The sequence below is a fragment of the Cherax quadricarinatus genome, chromosome 78 (genome assembly GCF_038502225.1).
Source record: "Cherax quadricarinatus isolate ZL_2023a chromosome 78, ASM3850222v1, whole genome shotgun sequence".
Classification (NCBI taxonomy): Eukaryota; Metazoa; Arthropoda; class Malacostraca; order Decapoda; family Parastacidae; genus Cherax; species Cherax quadricarinatus.
Window position 1 is genome coordinate 20,020,137 of NC_091369.1, and position 20,456 is coordinate 20,040,592.

General features: G+C 41.7%; 1 protein-coding gene across 10 annotated transcripts in view; it reads right to left on the reverse strand.

Annotated features, from left to right (window-relative positions):
* Positions 1-20,456, reverse strand: part of LOC128701491 (uncharacterized) — a 248,289-nt gene that overhangs the window by 72,149 nt on the left and 155,684 nt on the right. For 7 of the 10 annotated variants that reach the window (XM_070101763.1, XM_070101762.1, XM_070101764.1 and 4 more), the window contains exon 3: positions 6,017-6,145. The exons of 2 other annotated variants lie outside the window; for them this stretch is intronic. In XM_070101763.1, the coding sequence (XP_069957864.1) occupies positions 6,017-6,145 (129 nt within the window). Of the gene's footprint in view, positions 1-6,016; positions 6,146-17,761; positions 17,787-20,456 lie in introns of those variants that run through there. One more of the 10 variants, XM_070101765.1, reaches the window with a different exon arrangement.

Sequence of the window (20,456 nt, forward strand, 5' to 3'; positions counted from 1 at the left end):
GCAAAGAGTTATTAGAAAAGATCAGTCCAAGATATCTAATCTTGTTATACCCAAGGAAGCATTTCTTCGGCTTGGCAGTGAGGCCATGTGAGCGTAACCTACGCAAAACTGATCTTAATGTTTGGATATATTCACCCCACGTGGATGACATTACGTAAATGTTATCAAAATAAACTAAAACATTTGGCATATTACCCAAGATCTTTCTCATCAGTCTCACGTAGGTAGCACAGGCAGTTACCAAACCGAAGGGCATAGTTCTATATTGCATCAGTCATTGGTGTGCAGGAAAAGCGGTGTACTACTTAGAAGAAGGATCTAACATTACTTGATGATATGCCTGAGCAATATCAATCTCTGAAAAGAAGAAAGAATCATAAAATTTGTGTAGATCCCTAACTATTAAGGGCATAGGCTGAGCATCCCACCAAGCTATAGCATTACGGCCTCTGAAGTCAATAGCAAGTCTATATGAATTATCCTCCTTCTTAACCATGACTACTGGTGAGCAATATGCAGATACTGAAGGTTCGATGATTTTTAGTTTTAATAATTTGTCTACCTCTCGGTCAAATGCATCCCTAAGGTGAACTGGAACTGGGTATAATTTCCGTTTGATAGGATTGTCCGTCACTAAGTCAATCTTATGGACTACCGTGGAGGTAACACCTGGAATATCAGTAAAGACGTCTGAGAAGTTACTCACACATTGAAGTAGTTCATGTCTCTTATGGTCATCCAAAGATTCATTAATATTAATGTTGGTTGCGTCCGAGTGGTCAAGAGTCACCAAGTCATGTTGTTCTTCATCATAGTCTAAGTTAGAGGTGTCAATTATGCACACCTTACATTCTTCAGTTGTCTTATCAAGTTCGTGTGGAAAAACTAAGTCAAAGTTATTAAGGCAGTTAACCGAATTTCTTTGGTAATATTTCTTAAGGATGTTGATATGATTAAGCTTAGGTTTCCCATTGACTTCTATGAGGTAGTCAACTTTCCCACAAATTTTTAATTCTTTATATGGACCTTTCCATGCTACTAATAGTTGATTTGACTTGATAGGCAAAAGTACCAGAACTTCATCCGATACTTTAAAACTTCTCCTCTGACTTTTGGAATCAAAATAGATTTTGTATTGGTCCATTGATAAGCTTAAGTTTTTCGAAACTATGTCAGAGGTCTCCTCAAGTTTGGATCTAAGGTCAAGGAGAAACTGATAAGAAGAATGAACCTCAGCCTTTATGTCCTCATTAGTCCATAAGTCATGAACGATGGACAGTGGACCTCTGGCCTGTCTACCATAGAGAAGTTCAAAAGGTGAAAACCCCAAGGATTCACTGGGAACTTCCCTCATGGAAAACAAAGCACAGGGTAGGTAACGATGCTTCTCCTTAGGTTTAAGGGAGCAAAGTTTCCTTAAAATGGACTTGAGAATCGAATGCTGGCGCTCAATCCTCCCATTACAGCTGGGATGATAGGGTGTGGTGAAGAATGGCTTCACTCCCAGAAGTAGGTAGAGATGTTGCATTAAGTCACAGGTGAATTGTGTCCCACGGTCAGACAAAATTTCTCTAGGGATGCCAACTCTGGAGAAGATGGAGAAAAAGGCTTCAGCCACCTCTGTAGTAGTGATGGTCTTTAAGGGTACGGCTTCAGGGAAACTCGAAGCATAATCAACTAATGTTAATATATATATCTATGTCCCTCAGATGAAAGTGGAGATAAAGGACCAACGATGTCAATAGCTACTCTTTCAAACGGTACCGTAAAGATAGGCATTTTGACCGTAGGTACTCGCCTGGTACCTCGGGAGGATGAGAGTTGGCAAACTTTACATGATCTACAATAGGTAGTGGCATCTGAGGACATTTTGGGTCAAAAATAGGTTTCCCTAATTTTATTTAAGGTTTTACTATGCGAGAAATGTCCGGCCACTGGCAGGTCATGAGCCATTTTAAGAACAGTCTCTGTGCATTGACTTGGAACAACTAAGATGGAACAGTCTATCTTATCAGAATTTAATTTGAATACCGACTTATATAAGATACCTTTTATATATTAAAATTTATATGAAAAGTTTTTCCTTTGGATAACTTGATTTTGTCTAGCTGCATTATGGCAATTCTGAAGAGAAGGGCAATTACGTTGCAAATTGGCAAAAGAGCCCTTAGATATATCTAAAGGCTTAAAGTCAGGGGAAAATCAAAGGATGGACAGTAGTAGAAGCCTGGGCTTTGGTCTGAGCCCTAGTCAAGACATTTATAGTATCGGAGGTGATATCTTCACTTTCATCTAACAAGTGAACCGGTGATCCTACTACCTCGCTTTCGAGAGCAGCATCACTGGTTTTTAATCCCACATGAATCTCACGAGACATTGTCTCATCTGAACTTACGTGGGGCTTCTCTGACTCTACAGGAAGAGGATCTGAGAAGCTTATGTCCGTCTTTGGTGATGAAAGGTCTACCTCAGAAGGAAGAATGGCACCTTTTACATTACCTATTAGTACTGAGCAAGAAGTGATGGTAGCTATTACGGCTTCAGACCAACCTGTGAACCATTTAGACCTAATGTAACAACGGATGGTAGGAAAAGTGTCCGTACGGCCCAAGCAGTCTGAAAGTATAGCAGAGGAATGAGTTTCTTTAAGATTAGGAAACAGCTGATCAGAAATGATTATACATGTGCATCCAGTGTCTCGTAAAATGGTAGATACATTAAGTCCATTAACTGTTCCTGAACAGAAGGGTGCTTGGTCATTATAATCTTTAAAACATCTTCCAACTTTTTGGACCTTCTTAGAAGGACAATCCGGACGTTTATGTCCCTTAACACCACATAAATGACAAATAGGAATAAAAGAAGTTAGTTTGTTATCAACTAGAGGCTTTGATTTCTTAAGATCTGTGAACCCTTTCCCTTAGGGTTCGATCCCTTTAGGTTTTTATAGGAATTGTTAGCCTCCGCATACATGTCAGCAGCCTCAGCAACTTCCTCAGCTTTAATCAGGTTACGTTCTCTAATGAATGTTCGTATCTGGTGAGGAAGAGCTGTCAGGAACTGGTCAGCAAACATGAAGTCTCTAAGAGATTCATAACTGTGATCAATTCCTGAACTCTCTATACAAAAGTCGAACAAACGAAAGAGTGTTACCTGTAACTGCTGAAAGTTCTGGCCATGCTGTAAGGTGGCATACCTGAAATCTTTCCTGTAAGAATTAGTGTTTTTTTTTTTATATGCTTTAAGGATTGCCTTCTTCAGTAGGTTATAATTGCATATGATATCCTGCGACAAAGTTGCATAGATATTCAAAGCTGTACCAGAAAATAACATTCCTAACCTGGTAGCCCAGGTGTCAGCAGGCCATTCACAGAGGGTAGCGGTATTTTCAAACCTGATAATGTATGAAGTTATGTCTTCCCCCTCTGTGAAGGGAGGTAAATTAGGTGTTGGAATATGTGCACTAGCTGCATGATGTACAATTACTCCTTCCTCTAATTGTTGTTGTGAGAAAGTTAACTTTTTATTCTCTAACTCAAGGCGAGCATTCTCGAGCTCGCGATCTTTTTCTCTCTCCTTTAACTCATGTTCTCTAGCTCTTTCCTCAGGTTCTCTAGCTCTTTCCCCAAGATCAAGTCTATCACGCTCTTTTTTGTCTTCTTGCTCTCTTTTTAACTGTCTTTCTTGGCTTTCTCTTTCAATTCTCTCTCTCTCCTTTTTCTCCTGTCTTTCAAGGTTCTCTTTCTCTTTTTCTCTTCTCTTTCGATTCAATCTCTCTCCTTTTCTTCTTCTCTTTCGATTTTCTCTCTCTCCTTTCCCTCCTGTGTTTCCCTTTCTGTCTCTATTCTCTCTCAATTCTCTCTCTTTCAAGTGTTTCCAGGATCTTAGCACTAATAAAAGATTCTAAATTTTTCCTTGTTATTCCTAACTTACTTCCAGCAATCATCCAAAACTGGTTTTCCTCCATACTTGCAAGAACTTAAACTATCAGGGAAAAATGAAACTGGTATCAAAGAAAAAAGAGTGTTCAATTCCTGCTCCGCTCAAACTGTAAATAAACCAGAGGGCTCGATCCCTGCTTCAATTAAACAATATGTATTAATGAAAACGAAGGGTTCTATGCCGGCTCCGAGCAAACAGTAAGTAGAATGGGGTCTCTTGACCATCCAATCTTCTCACCAGTAAATCAAGAGTGTCCTACGACAGTTCCCTTGATATAATAAAGAGCTCAATGAAATAAATTTTCACTGGAAAATCTCGGGTCCCTAGAGTCTAATCCTCCAAAGTGTTTCAAGCTCGAAAAAAGGTGGCAGAATTAACTGTTATATCCTGCCTGACTTTACTTACAATAAATTAAGACTATAACAATCACCAAATCTTTTTAATACCTGTACTGTAGTCCTACCATAGAGAATGATTACTCATGGCTGGTGGTAACCATCTGTGGTATGCAGCATTGAAGTTCTAATGGTAGATTCGAGATAGAGTTGAATCTTGATTCAGTAGCGTTGATCCTGGCAAGGTCGCCACTTGTGAAGGCTTACTCAGCCCTGTAACAACTTCAGACAGTATTACCAAGGCTGGCTCCTCTTCAGGAAAATCAATGAATAGAAAAAGAAATAATAATTCAAAGATAAACACTTTATTATTTATTAATGCAAACATAAAACAGTGAAACATGAAATGTATATCCTATTTGAAAGAAAAATAAAAAATGGAAAGAACAAAATAACATTTGAACTCAATGCTAATATATATATATATATATATATATATATATATATATATATATATATATATATATATATATATATATATATATATATATATATATATATATATATATATATATATATATATATATATATATATATATATATATATATATATATATATATATATATATATATATATATATATATATATATATATATATATATATATATATATATATATATACAGTGATACTGGGGTGTCCGGTGTTAGTGACACTGCATGTTGTTGAAATCGCAGCTGTTGCTGATGATGTGGGGGGGGGTCGCAGGTGTTGGTGACAACCCACTGGCTCGTTCTTCACAGATTCTATTGCATTGCATAATTAATCCAGATGACACGAAAGCAGATTCGTTACCACTGCTATGGGGTTATGTCCTGCGTCGGCGTACATAACAGGTAGGTAGATCCAACATGGGACGTCTCAGGACGTTAGTCCGTCTCCTTCAAATCTTCTCATTGGTTTGCAAGTGACCCAATCTGTCATTCCAAGGTTAGTTCTGGGAGCTGTGAGTCGAGTGATTACTGTTTGACTGGAGCCCCACACGTCACCTTTCGTGGGGTTGGTGGTGCTTAAGTATCATGTATGCCAATGTTTTTGAAAACACTGGCATACATGATACTTAAGCACCACCAACCCAAAAACACAGGAGTCACATGATTTCATCGTCTACCCGTCCTCCTCATAGGAAGAGGTTGTTTTGATAAGGGCCTGCCTCGCATGGGCCAGTAGGCCTTCTACAGTGTTCCTCCATTCTTATGTTCTTATGACATTCCTCAGGTCACGTGCGCCACACCTCACTTTCCGCCAATATATATAATGTCTTTCTACCTCTAGAGGTAGATTGAGACCCGTGCCAGGACTACGGTCTTGGCGAACATTATACATACATCTGTATGTTAGAAGTGATCAAGGTCCCAGGACCGAAAAGTTTTCTAATAAATATGTCATAGTGTTTGCTTACGTGTCTTTCTAAACCAGTATAACCTTTACACACTTGTCTGGTCTGGTGTTATTCGATATCTGATGAAGATCATAGTCTGTCTGTGCTTATTTCTTTGCTTTTTAAAATAAGAATGCATTTTTACATTGCATAACAAAAATTACGTTGAGTTAGTAAAGCAGAAGTTAAAATAAAGACCTGAATTTTTTTCGGCTATGTATCCATTTGGGATAATTTCTGGTTTCTATAAATTTGTCGTTCCAGCCCCAAACTTTGAAAGATAAGTAAAGGTAACTCACACTGACAGAGTGAGGAAAATCCCCTGCGAGGACATTAGCGAGGGCCAAAAGCTGCTCCTTGTTGGTCACTCTAGTGAAGACTTGTTCAGCCATGATGCTGCTGGATGCACTACCAGTCTCACTCTCAAGCTGATGACAATGACACGAATTGGAATGGTTTTTGTAAATGTTCCTAGCTGAAAAACATTTGTTATACAGACAGACGACAGACAGACAGACACACACACACACACACACACACACACACACACACACACACACACACACACACACACACACACACACACAGATACACACATACACACACACACATACGCACACACTAGGTGAGTACATAGACAACAACCACGATGTGAGGAGCTCAGCAAACACTTCAGAAGGTAATCTCAGTAGAAACAGAGAGGCTTCCAGTAAACCGAGGTGACAGGGTGCACCAGCAAGTGCTGGACTCACTTGCGATAGGGAAGAGATTACACTCTGTGTGCCACTAAGAACAATCTTCCAAAAAATCTTTCGAAAGAAAGCAACTGCCTGAGGTGTTGAAGATATCTAACGTAGTCCTGATTTTAAAGAAAGGAGTCAGACAGAAGGGTAGCACTAGACTAAAGACCAATGTGACTGACATGTATAGCATGTAAGGTTATCGAGATGATTATCCGGATAAGAGTGCTGGAGAACGTAGAAAAGAATTGGTTCATATATGACACCAGCATTACTTCAGGGAAGGGAAATCCTCCATCAGAAACCTTCTGGAGTTCCAAGACAAGGTAAGAGAAGTAAGACAAGAGAGAGAGAGGGATGAGTAGACTTGGACTGTAACAAGGCTCTCGAATAAATACCACTTAAGAGACTTGTTGAGAAGTAAGAGGAGCAGTCAGCAATAACAGGGAAAGTACCGCAATGAATCTGGGAATAACTGACAGGTAAGAAACAATGTGTGTTGGTAAGTAACGAGGTGTCACAAAGGATGCGAGAGTAGAGTGGGGTTCCACATGGGTCAATTAACTGTCCAGTGCTGTTTCTTGAATAGCTAACTGACATGGCAGAAGTAATAGATTCAGAGGTGTCTCTGAATACGATGTGTAGCTAATGAGGAGACGAGGGCTGCAACGGGATCTGGAATGACTGCAATCATTCTCCGATAAATTGTTCATGAAGTTTATCTCGAAACAGTGCAAACGTAAGAAGCTTGGTGAAGGACAAAGAAAACAGAAGGACTACAGCATACGAGGTCAAAGGCTTCAAAACTAACTCAAGGAAAATGATCTTGGGGTTATCATCATACCAAGTACATCTCCTGAGGCACATATTAACCAAATAACTGCTGCAGCATATAGGAACCTGCAAACTTAACAATAGTGTTCTGATACCTCAGTAAGGAATCGTTCAAGACTCTGTACACCGTGTACGTCAGGCCCAAACTGGAATGTGCAGCACCAGTTTGGAACCCACACCTGGTCAATCAAGTCAATAAATTTGAGAAAGTGCAAAGGTTTGCAACAAGGCTACTTCCAGAGATAATGGGAATGTTCTAAGAAGAAACGTTAAGGAAAATTGGCCTGACGACACTGGAGGCCAAGAAGCTTAGGGGTGATATGATAACGACATACGAAATACTGCGAGGAATTGACAAGGTGGATGGAGACAGGATGTTCCAGAGATGGGAAGCAGAAACAAGGGGTCACAATTGGAAATTGAAGATTCAGATGAATCAAAGAGATGTTAGGAAGTATTTCTTTAATCTTGCAAGTGACGTAGTGGAGGCAGGAACCATACATAGTTTTAACTCTAGGTATGATAAACCTATTAGAGCAGGGAGAGAGAGGACCTAGTAGTGACCAAGGAAGAAGCGGGGCCAGGAAGCTGTGTCTTGACCCCTGCAACCACAATTAGGTGAGCAACAAACTCACACAGACATACACAGACAGACAGACAGACAGACAGACAGACAGACAGACAAACACACACACACACACACACACACACACACACACACACACACACACACACACACACACACACACACACACAATCACGCACACACACACACACATACACACACACACACACACACACACACACACACACACACACACACACACACACACACACACACACACACACACATATGAAAGACCCCTTGGGGCCAGTGACCATGTGGTTTTAAGCTTCGAATACACAGTGGAGCTACAAGTGGAGGGAGAAGCAGGAAGGCCAGGACGAATGAAGCCAAACTACAGGAAAGGGGACTACACAGGAATGAGGAACTACCTGAACGGGGTTCAGTGGGACAGAGAACTGGCAGGGAAGCCAGTTAATGAGATGATGGAATATGTAGCAACAAAATGCAAGGAGGCTGAGGAGAGGTTTGTACCCAAGGGTAACAGGAGTAATGAAAAAGCCAGGATGAGCCCATGGTTTACCCAAAGGTGCAGGGAGGCAAAAACCAAGTGTGCTAGGGAATGGAAGAAATATAGAAGGCAAAGGACCCAGGAGAATAAGGAGAACAGTCGTAGAGCCAGAAACGAATATGCACAGATAAGAAGGGAGGCCCGAAGACAATATGAAAATGACATAGCAGCGAAAGCCAAATCTGACCCGAAACTGTTGTACAGCCACATCAGGAGGAAAACAACAGTCAAGGACCAGGTAATTAGGCTAAGGAAGGAAGGAGGAGAGACAACAGGAAATGACCGTGAAGTATGTGAAGAACTCAACAAGAGATTCAAAGAAGTGTTCACAGAGGAGACAGAAGGGACTCCAGAAAGACGGAGAGGTGGGGCACACCACCAAGTGCTGGACACAGTGCACACAACCGAGGAAGAAGTGAAGAGGCTTCTGAGTGAGCTAGATACCTCAAAGGCAATGGGGCCAGATAACATCTCCCCATGGGTATTGAGAGAGGGAGCAGAGGCGCTATGTGTACCCCTAACAACAATATTCAATACATCTATCGAAACAGGGAGATTGCCTGAGGCATGGAAGACAGCAAATGTAGTCCCAATCTTTAAAAAAGGAGACAGACATGAAGCGTTAAACTACAGACCAGTGTCACTGACATGTATAGTATGCAAAATCATGGAGAAGATTATCAGGAGAAGAGTGGTGGAACACCTAGAAAGGAATGATCTCATCAACAGCAGCCAGCATGGTTTCAGGGACGGGAAATCCTGTGTCACAAACCTACTGGAGTTCTATGACATGGTGACAGCAGTAAGACAAGAGAGAGAGGGGTGGGTGGATTGCATTTTCTTGGACTGCAAGAAGGCGTTTGATACAGTTCCCCACAAGAGATTGGTGCAAAAACTGGAGGACCAAGCAGGGATAACAGGGAAGGCACTACAATGGATCAGGGAATACTTGTCAGGAAGACAGCAGCGAGTCATGGTACGTGGCGAGGTGTCAGAGTGGGCACCTGTGACCAGCGGGGTCCCGCAGGGGTCAGTCCTAGGACCAGTGCTGTTTCTGGTATTTGTGAACGACATGACGGAAGGAATAGACTCTGAGGTGTCCCTGTTTGCAGATGACGTGAAGTTGATGAGAAGAATACACTCGATCGAAGACCAGGCAGAACTACAAAGGGATCTGGACAGGCTGCAGACCTGGTCCAGCAATTGGCTCCTGGAGTTCAATCCCACCAAGTGCAAAGTCATGAAGATTGGGGAAGGGCAAAGAAGGCCGCAGACGGAGTACAGTCTAGGGGGTCAGAGACTACAAACCTCACTCAAGGAAAAAGATCTTGGGGTGAGTATAACACCAGGCACATCTCCTGAAGCGCACATCAACCAAATAACTGCTGCAGCATATGGGCGCCTAGCAAACCTCAGAACAGCATTCCGACATCTTAATAAGGAATCGTTCAGGACCCTGTACACCGTATACGTTAGGCCCATATTGGAGTATGCGGCACCAGTTTGGAACCCACACCTAGCCAAGCACGTAAAGAAACTAGAGAAAGTGCAAATGTTTGCAACAAGACTAGTCCCAGAGCTAAGAGGTATGTCCTACGAGGAGAGGTTAAGGGAAATCAACCTGACGACACTGGAGGACAGGAGAGATAGGGGGGACATGATAACGACATACAAAATACTGAGGGGAATTGACAAGGTGGACAAAGACAGGATGTTCCAGAGTTTGGACACAGCAACAAGGGGACACAGTTGGAAGCTAAAGACACAGATGAATCACAGGGATGTTAGGAAGTATTTCTTCAGCCACAGAGTAGTCAGTAAGTGGAATAGTTTGGGAAGCGATGTAGTGGAGGCAGGATCCATACATAGCTTTAAGCAGAGGTATGATAAAGCTCACGGCTCGGGGAGAGTGACCTAGTAGCGATCAGTGAAGAGGCGGGGCCAGGAGCTCGGACTCGACCCCCGCAACCTCAACTAGGTGAGTACAACTAGGTGAGTACACACATACACACACACACACACACACACACACACACACACACATACACACACACACACACACACAATCAAGCACACACACACACACACACACACACACACACACACACACACACACACACACACACACACACACATACACACACACACACACAGATGTATGATAAAGCTCACGGTTCAGGGAGAGTGACCTAGTAGCGACCAGTGAAGAGGCGGGGCCAGGAGCTTGGACTCGACCCCTGCAACCTCAACTAGGTGAGTAACTAGGTGAGTACACACATACACACACACACACAATCTTCCCATAACTCCCACCAGGGTATCAGATCTTGAGGAAAGATAGAAGGAGTAGAGGGGAAGGAGGGGTTGCACTGCTCATAAGAAACCGATGGAGATTTGAGGAAATGGAAGGCATGGACGTGATTGGAGAAAGGGATTACGTAGTAGGTACAATTCAGTCTGGAGAACGTAAAGTAGTCATTGGAGTGATGTGTAACCCACCACAGAACTGCAGGAGGCGAAGAGAGGAGTATGAAGAAAACAACAGAGCGATGATGGACACACTGGCAGAGGTGGCAAGAAGAGCTCACTTGAGCAGAGCAAAGTTACTGGTAATGGGCGATTTCAACCACAGAGAGATCGACTGGGATAACGTGGAGCCACATGGGGGTCCCGAAACATGGAGAGCCAAGATGATGGATGTGGTACTTGAAAACCTCATGCATCAACATGTCAGAGACACTACCGGAGAGAGAGGTGAGGATGAGCCAGTAAGATTGGATATTGTGTTCATCCTGAGCACTTCAGATATTGAGGACATCACTTACAAGAGGCCCCTTGGAGCTAGTGATCGCGTAGTTCTGAGGTTTGATTACATAGTAGAGTTACAAGTGGAGAGGGTAACAGGAGTCGAATGGGAAAAGCCAAACTGTAAAAGGGGGAACTATACAAGTATGATTAACTTCCTGCAGGAGGTTCAGTGGGACAGAGAACTGGTAGGAAATTCAGTAAATGAAATGATGGAATATTTAACAACAAAAAGCAAGGAGGTACAGGAAAGGTTTGTTCCTAAGTGCAACAGAAACAATGGGAAGACCAAAGCGAGTCCTTGATTTACCCGAAAGTGTAGGCAGGCAAAAATGAAGTGCATTACAGAATGGAAGAGGTACAGAAGGCAAAGAACCCAGGGAAAGAAGGAGATCAGTCGAGGAGCCAGAAACGAATATGCACAGATAAGGAGGGAGTCCCAGTGACAGTACGTAAACGACATAGCATCGAAAGTCAAGTCTGACCCAAAACTGCTGTTTAGCCACATCAGGAAAAAGACAACAGTCAAAGACCAGCTGATCAGGCTGAGGAAAGTAGGTGGGGAACTCACAAGAAACAATCAAGATGTATGCGAGGTGCTCAACACAAGATTTAAGGAAGTATTCACAGTGGAGACAGGAAGGACTCTGGGAAGACAGGACAGAGGGGGACACCAACAGGGAATACACCAACAAATGCTGGATGACATACAGACAACTGAGGAGGAGGCGACGAAGCTGTTAAGTGACCTTGATACTGCAAAGGCAATGGGACCGGACAACATCTCCCTGTAGGTCCTCAGAGAGGGAGCATAAATACTATGTGTATAGAACGATCCATACCAGGGTGTGCAACACCTGGTGCATCATGATCTAGCTGTAGAGCTACAATCACTAGTGACTGTGGAATTACTAACTGGTAAACTCTTCTGCTTGGAGTACCCAACTCGGCTGTTCGATACATTACAAAATCACTGATGGGTGCTGGTGGCTTCACAGTCAGAATAAGATCTTCCTGGAGCAGGAATCGAATCACAGCACACCACATTCTTTACATCCTCGACAGTAAATAGAGGATCTGCAGTTACTACACTAACGTGTCGAGATAAAGCATCTGCGACTACTTTTGACTTGCCAGGTAAATGTTCAAAAGTGGGATTGAACTCTTGGATAGTCAAGGTCCATCTGGCTAACCTTCCAGTAGGTTGTTTGTTCTGGAATAAAGGTATCAGAGGTGCATGGTCTGTCAAGACATGAACAGGGTACTGGTAAATAATGTCTCCGAAGTGCTTTAAAGACCATACTATTGCTAAAGCTTCTTGCTCCATTACTGTATAATTACATTTAGCCTTCGTAAGGACTCGGCTAGCAAATGCAACTGCATTGTACTTGCCATCAGTCTTCTGAGCTAGTACGGCACCTATGCCAATTGAACTAGCATCAGTTGTCAAATGGAAGGGCTTAGAAAAATCTGGGAATTTGAAAATGGGATCGGACATTAGCTTTTCTTTTAGTGTCTGGAATGCTCTTTCTTGATGGAAGGTCCAAACGAAAGGAGCATCTTTCTTAAGCAATTCAGTTATAGGAGTTGCTATTGAAGAAAAATTATCAATGAAAGATCTGTAGAAACCTGCTAGACCCACAAAGGATCTTACAGCATCAGCAGTTTTGGGGGATGGAAAATTTAGTACTGCCGTTACTTTACTTTGATCAGTAGTAACCCCTTTAGGAGTGACTACATGACAAAGAAACTTAATTTCTTATCTGAAAAATTGACATTTAGACAGTTTGATCTTTAAATTGGCTTCTTCAAGCTTACCAAGTACTATATCAAGTCTTTTCAGATGTGTATCCACATCTTCGGACATGACGATTACGTCATCTAAGTACACCATAAGTGCTTTACCTATAAGACCTCTAAAGATATTGGTCATGAGTCTAGAGAACATGATAGGAGAGGATCGTAATCCAAAAGCCATTCGAAGGAAGTGATAATGACCTGTGGGAGTAGAGAATGCAGTTAACTCTTGGTTGTCCTCGTGAAGAGGGGCTTGCCAAAACCCTTGTAACAAGTCCAGGATCGAGAAGACTTTGTTATCTCTGATGTTGCATAAAAGATCACCAAGTACAGGAAGTGGGAAGCGATCTGGAATAGTTTTCGCATTTAACTTACTAAAGTCAATCACCGGGCGCCAAGCATCGTCCTTCTTAGGCACTAGGATCAAGGGCGCATTCCAGGGTGAATTACTAGGTGCAATAACTCCATCATCGAGCATTTGATTGATCAGTTCTTCTGCGACAGCAACTTGGAATGAGGCATTCCATACGCAGGTATATAGATAGGTCTAGTACCAAGTTCAAGTGGAATACGATGGGACACTAAGTTGGTTATACCCATCTTCTCACCTGGTAAGGCAATGGCTTTACGACGTTTGTTCAACAGAGCCAACAAACGCTTGACTTCGTCTGGGAAGTCAGTGGGAGCTAAGTCTTTCTCCTCAACTGGTGGAATGGATTGATCCAGTGGAGTGGATGAGGTCTCCCCTGTTGAAATAGCACCGACCCACTGGTCAGGTGGCACATCATCCTGTACTTGAACAGGGTAAGGATAGTGAACCAGGTCAACAAGATTGGTATTTGCTCTGAGAAGAACACTGTGACCCGATGTGTTAGCAAAGAATAAATGAATCTTACTGTCTCTTACAACGTGTAAGGAAGGTTCAACAAATAAACCCTTGACCTTTCAGGAATCACTGTCAACTAGGACGTTATCACCATCTGGAACATTTGGAACAACAACAGACACTCTAGTGAGAGCACTAGCCGCAGCAGAGACGTCTTTCTGCAGACAGCATGTGACATCAACAAGAGATGGCATTGCTAGTTTCAAGTAATCGTTTTCTGACAAGGCGTCCCCTGTGGAGAAACTACTACTTGGATTAGCAGACATTGCAGGCATAGGCTGAGCACTCAAAGCAGTCTGAGCGCCCTCGAACACTCGAGGCAATACACTATCTTGCATATCTGAAGGTGTAGGTGGAACACAGGTGGGAGTGACAGAGTTACTAGTGCCTGACCGCTTGGGTATGCTGCTGGAAAATGTATTGGCTTGTAAGTACTTAATCCGTACATCGTACTCTGCGGCAGTATGGCAGATTTCTGATCCAGCTGGTAACCCCAAAATGGAACGATCAAGTCGTCAATTTGGGCATGCCATCGGTAAGGATCGAGCACAATGCGTAAGTCTCACATGGAAGCAAATCCCAGTAGAAGGTCACCAGGCAAAGTAATTTGGTCTACAACAAGAAAAGCAGCAGTTGAGTCTCTACCTTGTATAGAAAAGGTAAGTGAAGTCTGACCTCGGACATGCAGAAGGGAACCAGCTACTCCACTAAGGGAGGTTACAGAAGTTGGTTCAACGAGGAGAACACGTGATAACTGATTCTCTCTAAACAAGCTAGACCTGATGATATTAACTTGCTCACCAGAGTCCATGAACACATGAACGGGCGCATTATGGATAGAAGCTTGTACTAAAGGACCTATCATTTCGTTTGGAGCTATGTGCAAACAGAATGGTGGGTTGTCATCGGAGAAGGCATTTTCTACTTCATCCCCAAATTCCTCTACGTCAGAGACGTGTGAAGCAGCATCAACAGCGAGGTTGTCATTCTCAAGACTGTCTAAGGCTTCATAGGAATTTTGAGCTGGGATGGTGTACTCATAATCACCTACTGTCACGACTGGACGAGTAGACTGGGGAGCTCAGATTCCCCCGAATTGGAAAAACGAGGCTGGTTCTTGTTGTTCTGAGAACCCCGATCTCTATTTCCTCTCCTGGCTCTGCGGTTGGATCGGCCACGGAAAGATCTAGAGTACTGAAGGTTGTAGAGAGCATTGCACTCAGATGTGTCATGTCCATGTTTTCTATGGGAAGATCTGACTGGTACTCATCATCAGTATGACGCCTCTTAGGGTGACTATCAGGACAATTAATTGCAATATGGCCACGGAAACCACAATTATAGCAAGTTCTTTGACTATAGGTACTATACATACTACGAGTGCTACGGGAATGATGACACTAGCTTTGGATGATGATCGTGAGTGATTTAGATTGGGAGTTTTGGTAGTAGCACAAACTAGAGGAAGTACAGGAGTAGACAAAGTGGTTGGTGTAGACTTTCGATAAGGGAAGGTTCCCTTGGGACACAAATTACGTACATGGATGAGAGCTGCAAGCGGTCCCATAGTAGCATTTAGAGGACTAGAATTGTACACATACATTGATGTCGGGGGCATTAGCTGTTTGATAACTCTGAATGATGCTAATTTAGCAAGCCCTTCAAGGGCTGGTTTATCATTGTCTTTAATATTAAGGTACCTAGAACTTTGGCCTGCTTTAACGAATGAGGACATTAGGTTATTTAGACGAAGGGCAAACTCATCTAATGACTCCTCTGGCCTCGGAGCTGTACACACTAATTCTTTAAGGATGACAAAACTATCGGTTTCTCGCACCGGTTCAAGATAGTTACGGATTAACTGTTCATAATCTTGTCACCTGGTGAGATCTTGAAAGTCCTTCATACGAATCAAGTTGAACACATGTGAGGCGGCTGGAGAATGGGCTAAACTCTCCTTTCCAATACTAATTAAACAACTCTCAGATGGAGGACCATCTACTGAAGCATTAGCTCTAGCTCGAACAGCGGTAAACCAACCTTCTAGGTTGTCTGGGTTACCATTGAACAATGGCATAGCATCAAAGGATCACGACTAAAATTGTGCAGGCTGGAAGTCTGAGTATGTCTATCGTTTTATAAGGAATTACTCGAATTTTGGACTGGCGCATTAATGGTTGTACTAGCAGCATGTGCTGAGGCATTGCTTGAGAAGACTTGAGACATATTTGCAAAATGTAAAACAAGAATTTAGAGAAACGAAAGAAACTGTAACTGAGGAACACACAACACAGTGAACTTAAATGGGAAGAAAATGCTTAACTATTCTGCGTAAGTAATTAAAAATTGACAGGTCACACTGTAAGCAAGGAAACTCACACAAGAAAATACTCAACTGAATAAACAACACTTTGAAAATCAAGAAAACTTGTACTTTACTCAAATCTGATTTACTCAGCTTTACTTTAAAACTGAATGAATGGCACAGTGAGTTGTCTTTACTCTCATTGCAATAGGGAAATTCAACAATAAAATGATGAATCAATCAAAAATGTTAAAATAGACTCAATAAAGCTTGTAATAAAGTTGGTAGAATTACCGACAATATGTAAAGTAAAAGGACACAAGTGCAACTAATGTGACATTTTATTGTGGCAACGTTTCGCTCTCCAGGAGCTTTATCAAGCCATTACAAACAATACATGGACACAGAGGGTATATAAAGGCTCAGAGTGAGGTGCAATACTAGTGATGTACCATTTCGATGTTCACTAGTGGTAGTAGTAGTAGTAGTAGTAGTAGTGGTAGTGACAAAAGTAATACAATATGGTAAAGCAATTAATTCGTACATGAGTAAAAGGATATAAAAGCTATTACTTGGGTAACATAAAAATAGGTTGGACAAATATAGACTGGAAAGAGGCAGCTTGTTTCAGTGTTCACTCTCTGTAATGTGCTACTGTTATACTGTTATACTACACAAAGCACATTACAGAGAGTGAACACTGAAACAGGCTGCCTCTTTTCAGTCTATATTTGTCCAACCTATTATTATGCTACCCAAGTAATAGCTTTTATATGCTTTTACTCATGTACGAATTAATTGTTCTACCATATTGTATTACTTTTGTTACTACCACTACTACTACTACTACTACTACTACTACTACTACTACTACTACTACTACCACTAGTGAACATCGAAATGGTACCTCACTAGTATTGCACCTCACTCAGAGCCTTTATATACCCTCTGTGTCCATGTATTGTTTGTAACGGCTTGATAAAGCTCCTGGAGAGCGAAACGTTGCCACAATAAAATGTCACATTAGTTGCACCTGTGTCCTTTTACTTCAATAAAGCTTGTGCAAAATTAAGAAAAACTGGGAAAAACAATTCACTAAAAATAAAATAAAATGACACAAAGAATAAAATATTATGCACAGAACAGAGCATAAGAAACTGCACTGAAATAAACTGTAGCAATATTGCAAATAACAATTGCTAATCAAAATTACTGCACAACACTACATAAAATTTCTGAAAGAAAAATTTTAATGACAACGCAATGTTTACACAAGAATTATTGCAAAATGAGTCAATGTGCAATAATAAAAAAAGTTACACACACAAGAAAATACAGTTTACAAGAAAAGAAAATATAGCAAGGAATTAACTGAGTGAACACTTTAACTCTTAACTGCAACTAAGCAACATTTACTGAACAAGCAAAGAATGATTTACTTTAAAACAGGATCTTAAAGAAATTGCACTAAGAGTGAATTGTTCAATGAAATATAAAAATCATAGATGCAAAAACACAGAACAAAAGGTTTGAACACTTACAGTGATGCAGAACACAACACATCAATATAGACACGATACTAGAATTTTCTTGCTATGAAACTTGATGTGTGAAAAATTTGTAAAAATCATTTTCTTGCTTGCACAAAACAATGGCACTATTGTCTGTGGAAATAAGACAAATTAGACACTGGCTAAATGAAAGGAATTAACACAAAAATGTTCAACACACAGAGAGAACAAAACAAGAATACACAAATGCTGGGAGGAAAATATAAGAGACAACACTGAGTTGTGATGCAGAATACAAGGTAATAAATTACTGAATTACTTCACTGGAATACTGAGAACACAAGGTGATTCTGAAGTGTAACACAAGTTCTATACTGCTTATATGTGTTGCACACAACAAGAAAAAAACACTAAGGTACTTACTTCAAGTATATAAAAAAAAAGAAGCACAACACATCAGACATGAAATTATTCACGAAAATTAACACTGAATTAAGAAGATAAAAAATATTGCAAACAATATATAATAAACACTGAGTCTAATCGAGTCACTGAATGTCACTAAGAAAAAAAAATCACTGGAAACACAAAAATAAATGTCTCAACACTCACAAATGTCTCTATGAAAAATATTATCGCTGTAGCAGCGTTGTTAACTGAAGTGGGGTAGATGATGGTGGTGAAGGGTAGAGGAGACTGATGGCTGACTGCATTCACTGCTCCTCTGCACACGTGATCGTAGAATGGAGCTTAAATCGACGATACACTCACACAGGAGGCTTTTAACGATGGCGCCACTGACGAAAGAACACACTCTAGCTCTTGACCCCTATGTTGTCCTTAAAATAAGAACATAAGAAAGGAGGAACACTGCAGCAGGCCTGTTGGCCCATACTAGGCAGGTCCTTTACAATTCATCCCACTAACAAACATCTGACCAACCCAATTTTCAATGCAACCCAAGAAACAAGCTCCGATGTGCAAGTCCCTCTCAAATCCAACCCCTCCCACTCATGTACTTATCCAACCTAAATTTGAAACTACCCAAAGTCCTAGCCTCAATAACCCAACTAGGTAGACTGTTCCACTCATCAACTACCCTATTTCCAAACCAATACTTTCCTATGTCCTTTCTAAATCTAAACTTATCTAATTTAAATCCATTAATGCGGGTTCTCTCTTGAAGAAATATCCTCAAGACCTTGTTAATATCCCCTTTATTAATACCTATCTTCCACTTATACACTTCGATCAGGTCTCCCCTCATTCTTCGTCTAACAAGTGAATGTAACTTAAGAGTCTTCAATCTTTCTTCATAAGGAAGATTTCTAATGCTATGTATTAATTTAGTCATCCTACGCTGAATGTTTTCTAACGAATTTATGTCCATTCTGTAGTATGGAGACCACAATTGAGCTGCATAATCTAGGTGAGGCCTTACTAATGATGTATAAAGCTGCAGTATGACCTCTGGACTTCTCTTGCTTACACTTCTTGATATAAATCCCAGTAATCTATTTGCCTTATTACGTACGCTTAGGCATTGCTGCCTTGGTTTAAGGTTGCTGCTTACCATAACCCCCAAGTACTTTTCGCAATCTGTATGGCTAAGTTCTACATTATTTAACTTATAAGTGCTAGGGTTATGGACACTCCCGAGCTTCAGAACCTTGCATTTATCTACATTGAACTGCATCTGCCACTTTTCTGACCAAGAGTAGAGTTTGTCTAAATCCTCCTGAAGTTCCCTAACATCTACGTTTGAATCAATTATCCTACCTATCTTCGTGTCATCGGCGAATTTGCTCATATCACTAGCTAGAACCCATAATTAGACTACAAACAGTGGTAGTGGTTTGGTGAGTGGGCTGAGGCAGGGCTGACGCAGTAGTGGTAAGACCACATGGTAACTGGGCCTATGGAATGAACGGTGTAAGCCTCACTGGGGACACCCTCACTGGCACGAAAATATTCTAAGCCGGGATGGCTTAAAACAAACCCACGAAATGCCACAACACCACAGGGATGAAAAAGCACTCAGAATGGCTTGGTGCTTGAAGCACGAAGCAATGAGAAGACTGTTCCCAAGTGGCTTGCTTGAGAACTGGGTTAGTCACCTCGGTTAGTCACCTGGGTTAGTTGCTGGCTGGCTTTGCTTAACCCTTCACACAGAATGGTTTGATAACTTCTAACGATGAGCACAGCAGGGGTGGAAAGCTGGCTTGGCAGGCAAAGGCTGGATGGAGTAGGCTAGGCTGACTGATTCCCTCACCACAGACTGGCTGCTGGCTTATTTTGCAAACTCGGGTCAACCCCTCGGGAGTGATGCAAATAAGCAGATAAACACTAATACAAAGAGACTGTCCAGTGAATAATGTAGAGAGCTGGTAACACGCTTGGTCGGGTAGCTGGCTGGCTAGGCCGAACGTTAACCTTCTCAGGAGGCCTAGCGTCAGAAGATGGCGACCGGCTCAGTAGAAATTTATCTCCAGAAATCGCTGTAATTGTCAGAATTACAGGCCCTCTGTTGCCACCAATTTGTCGTAGGAGGTTAGGTAGGAGAATGATGGATAAGGTAAACTCACTGTTGGATGGTAACGATATATATTGTCAGACTGTGGTAAGGAAGGGATGGGCCCAGCCTGCCGTGTTACTGCCTGGATGTGTAAACGCCGAGTGAGAACGAGGCAGAGCGACACACTCGCCCAAGCAGCATCCCGTGACG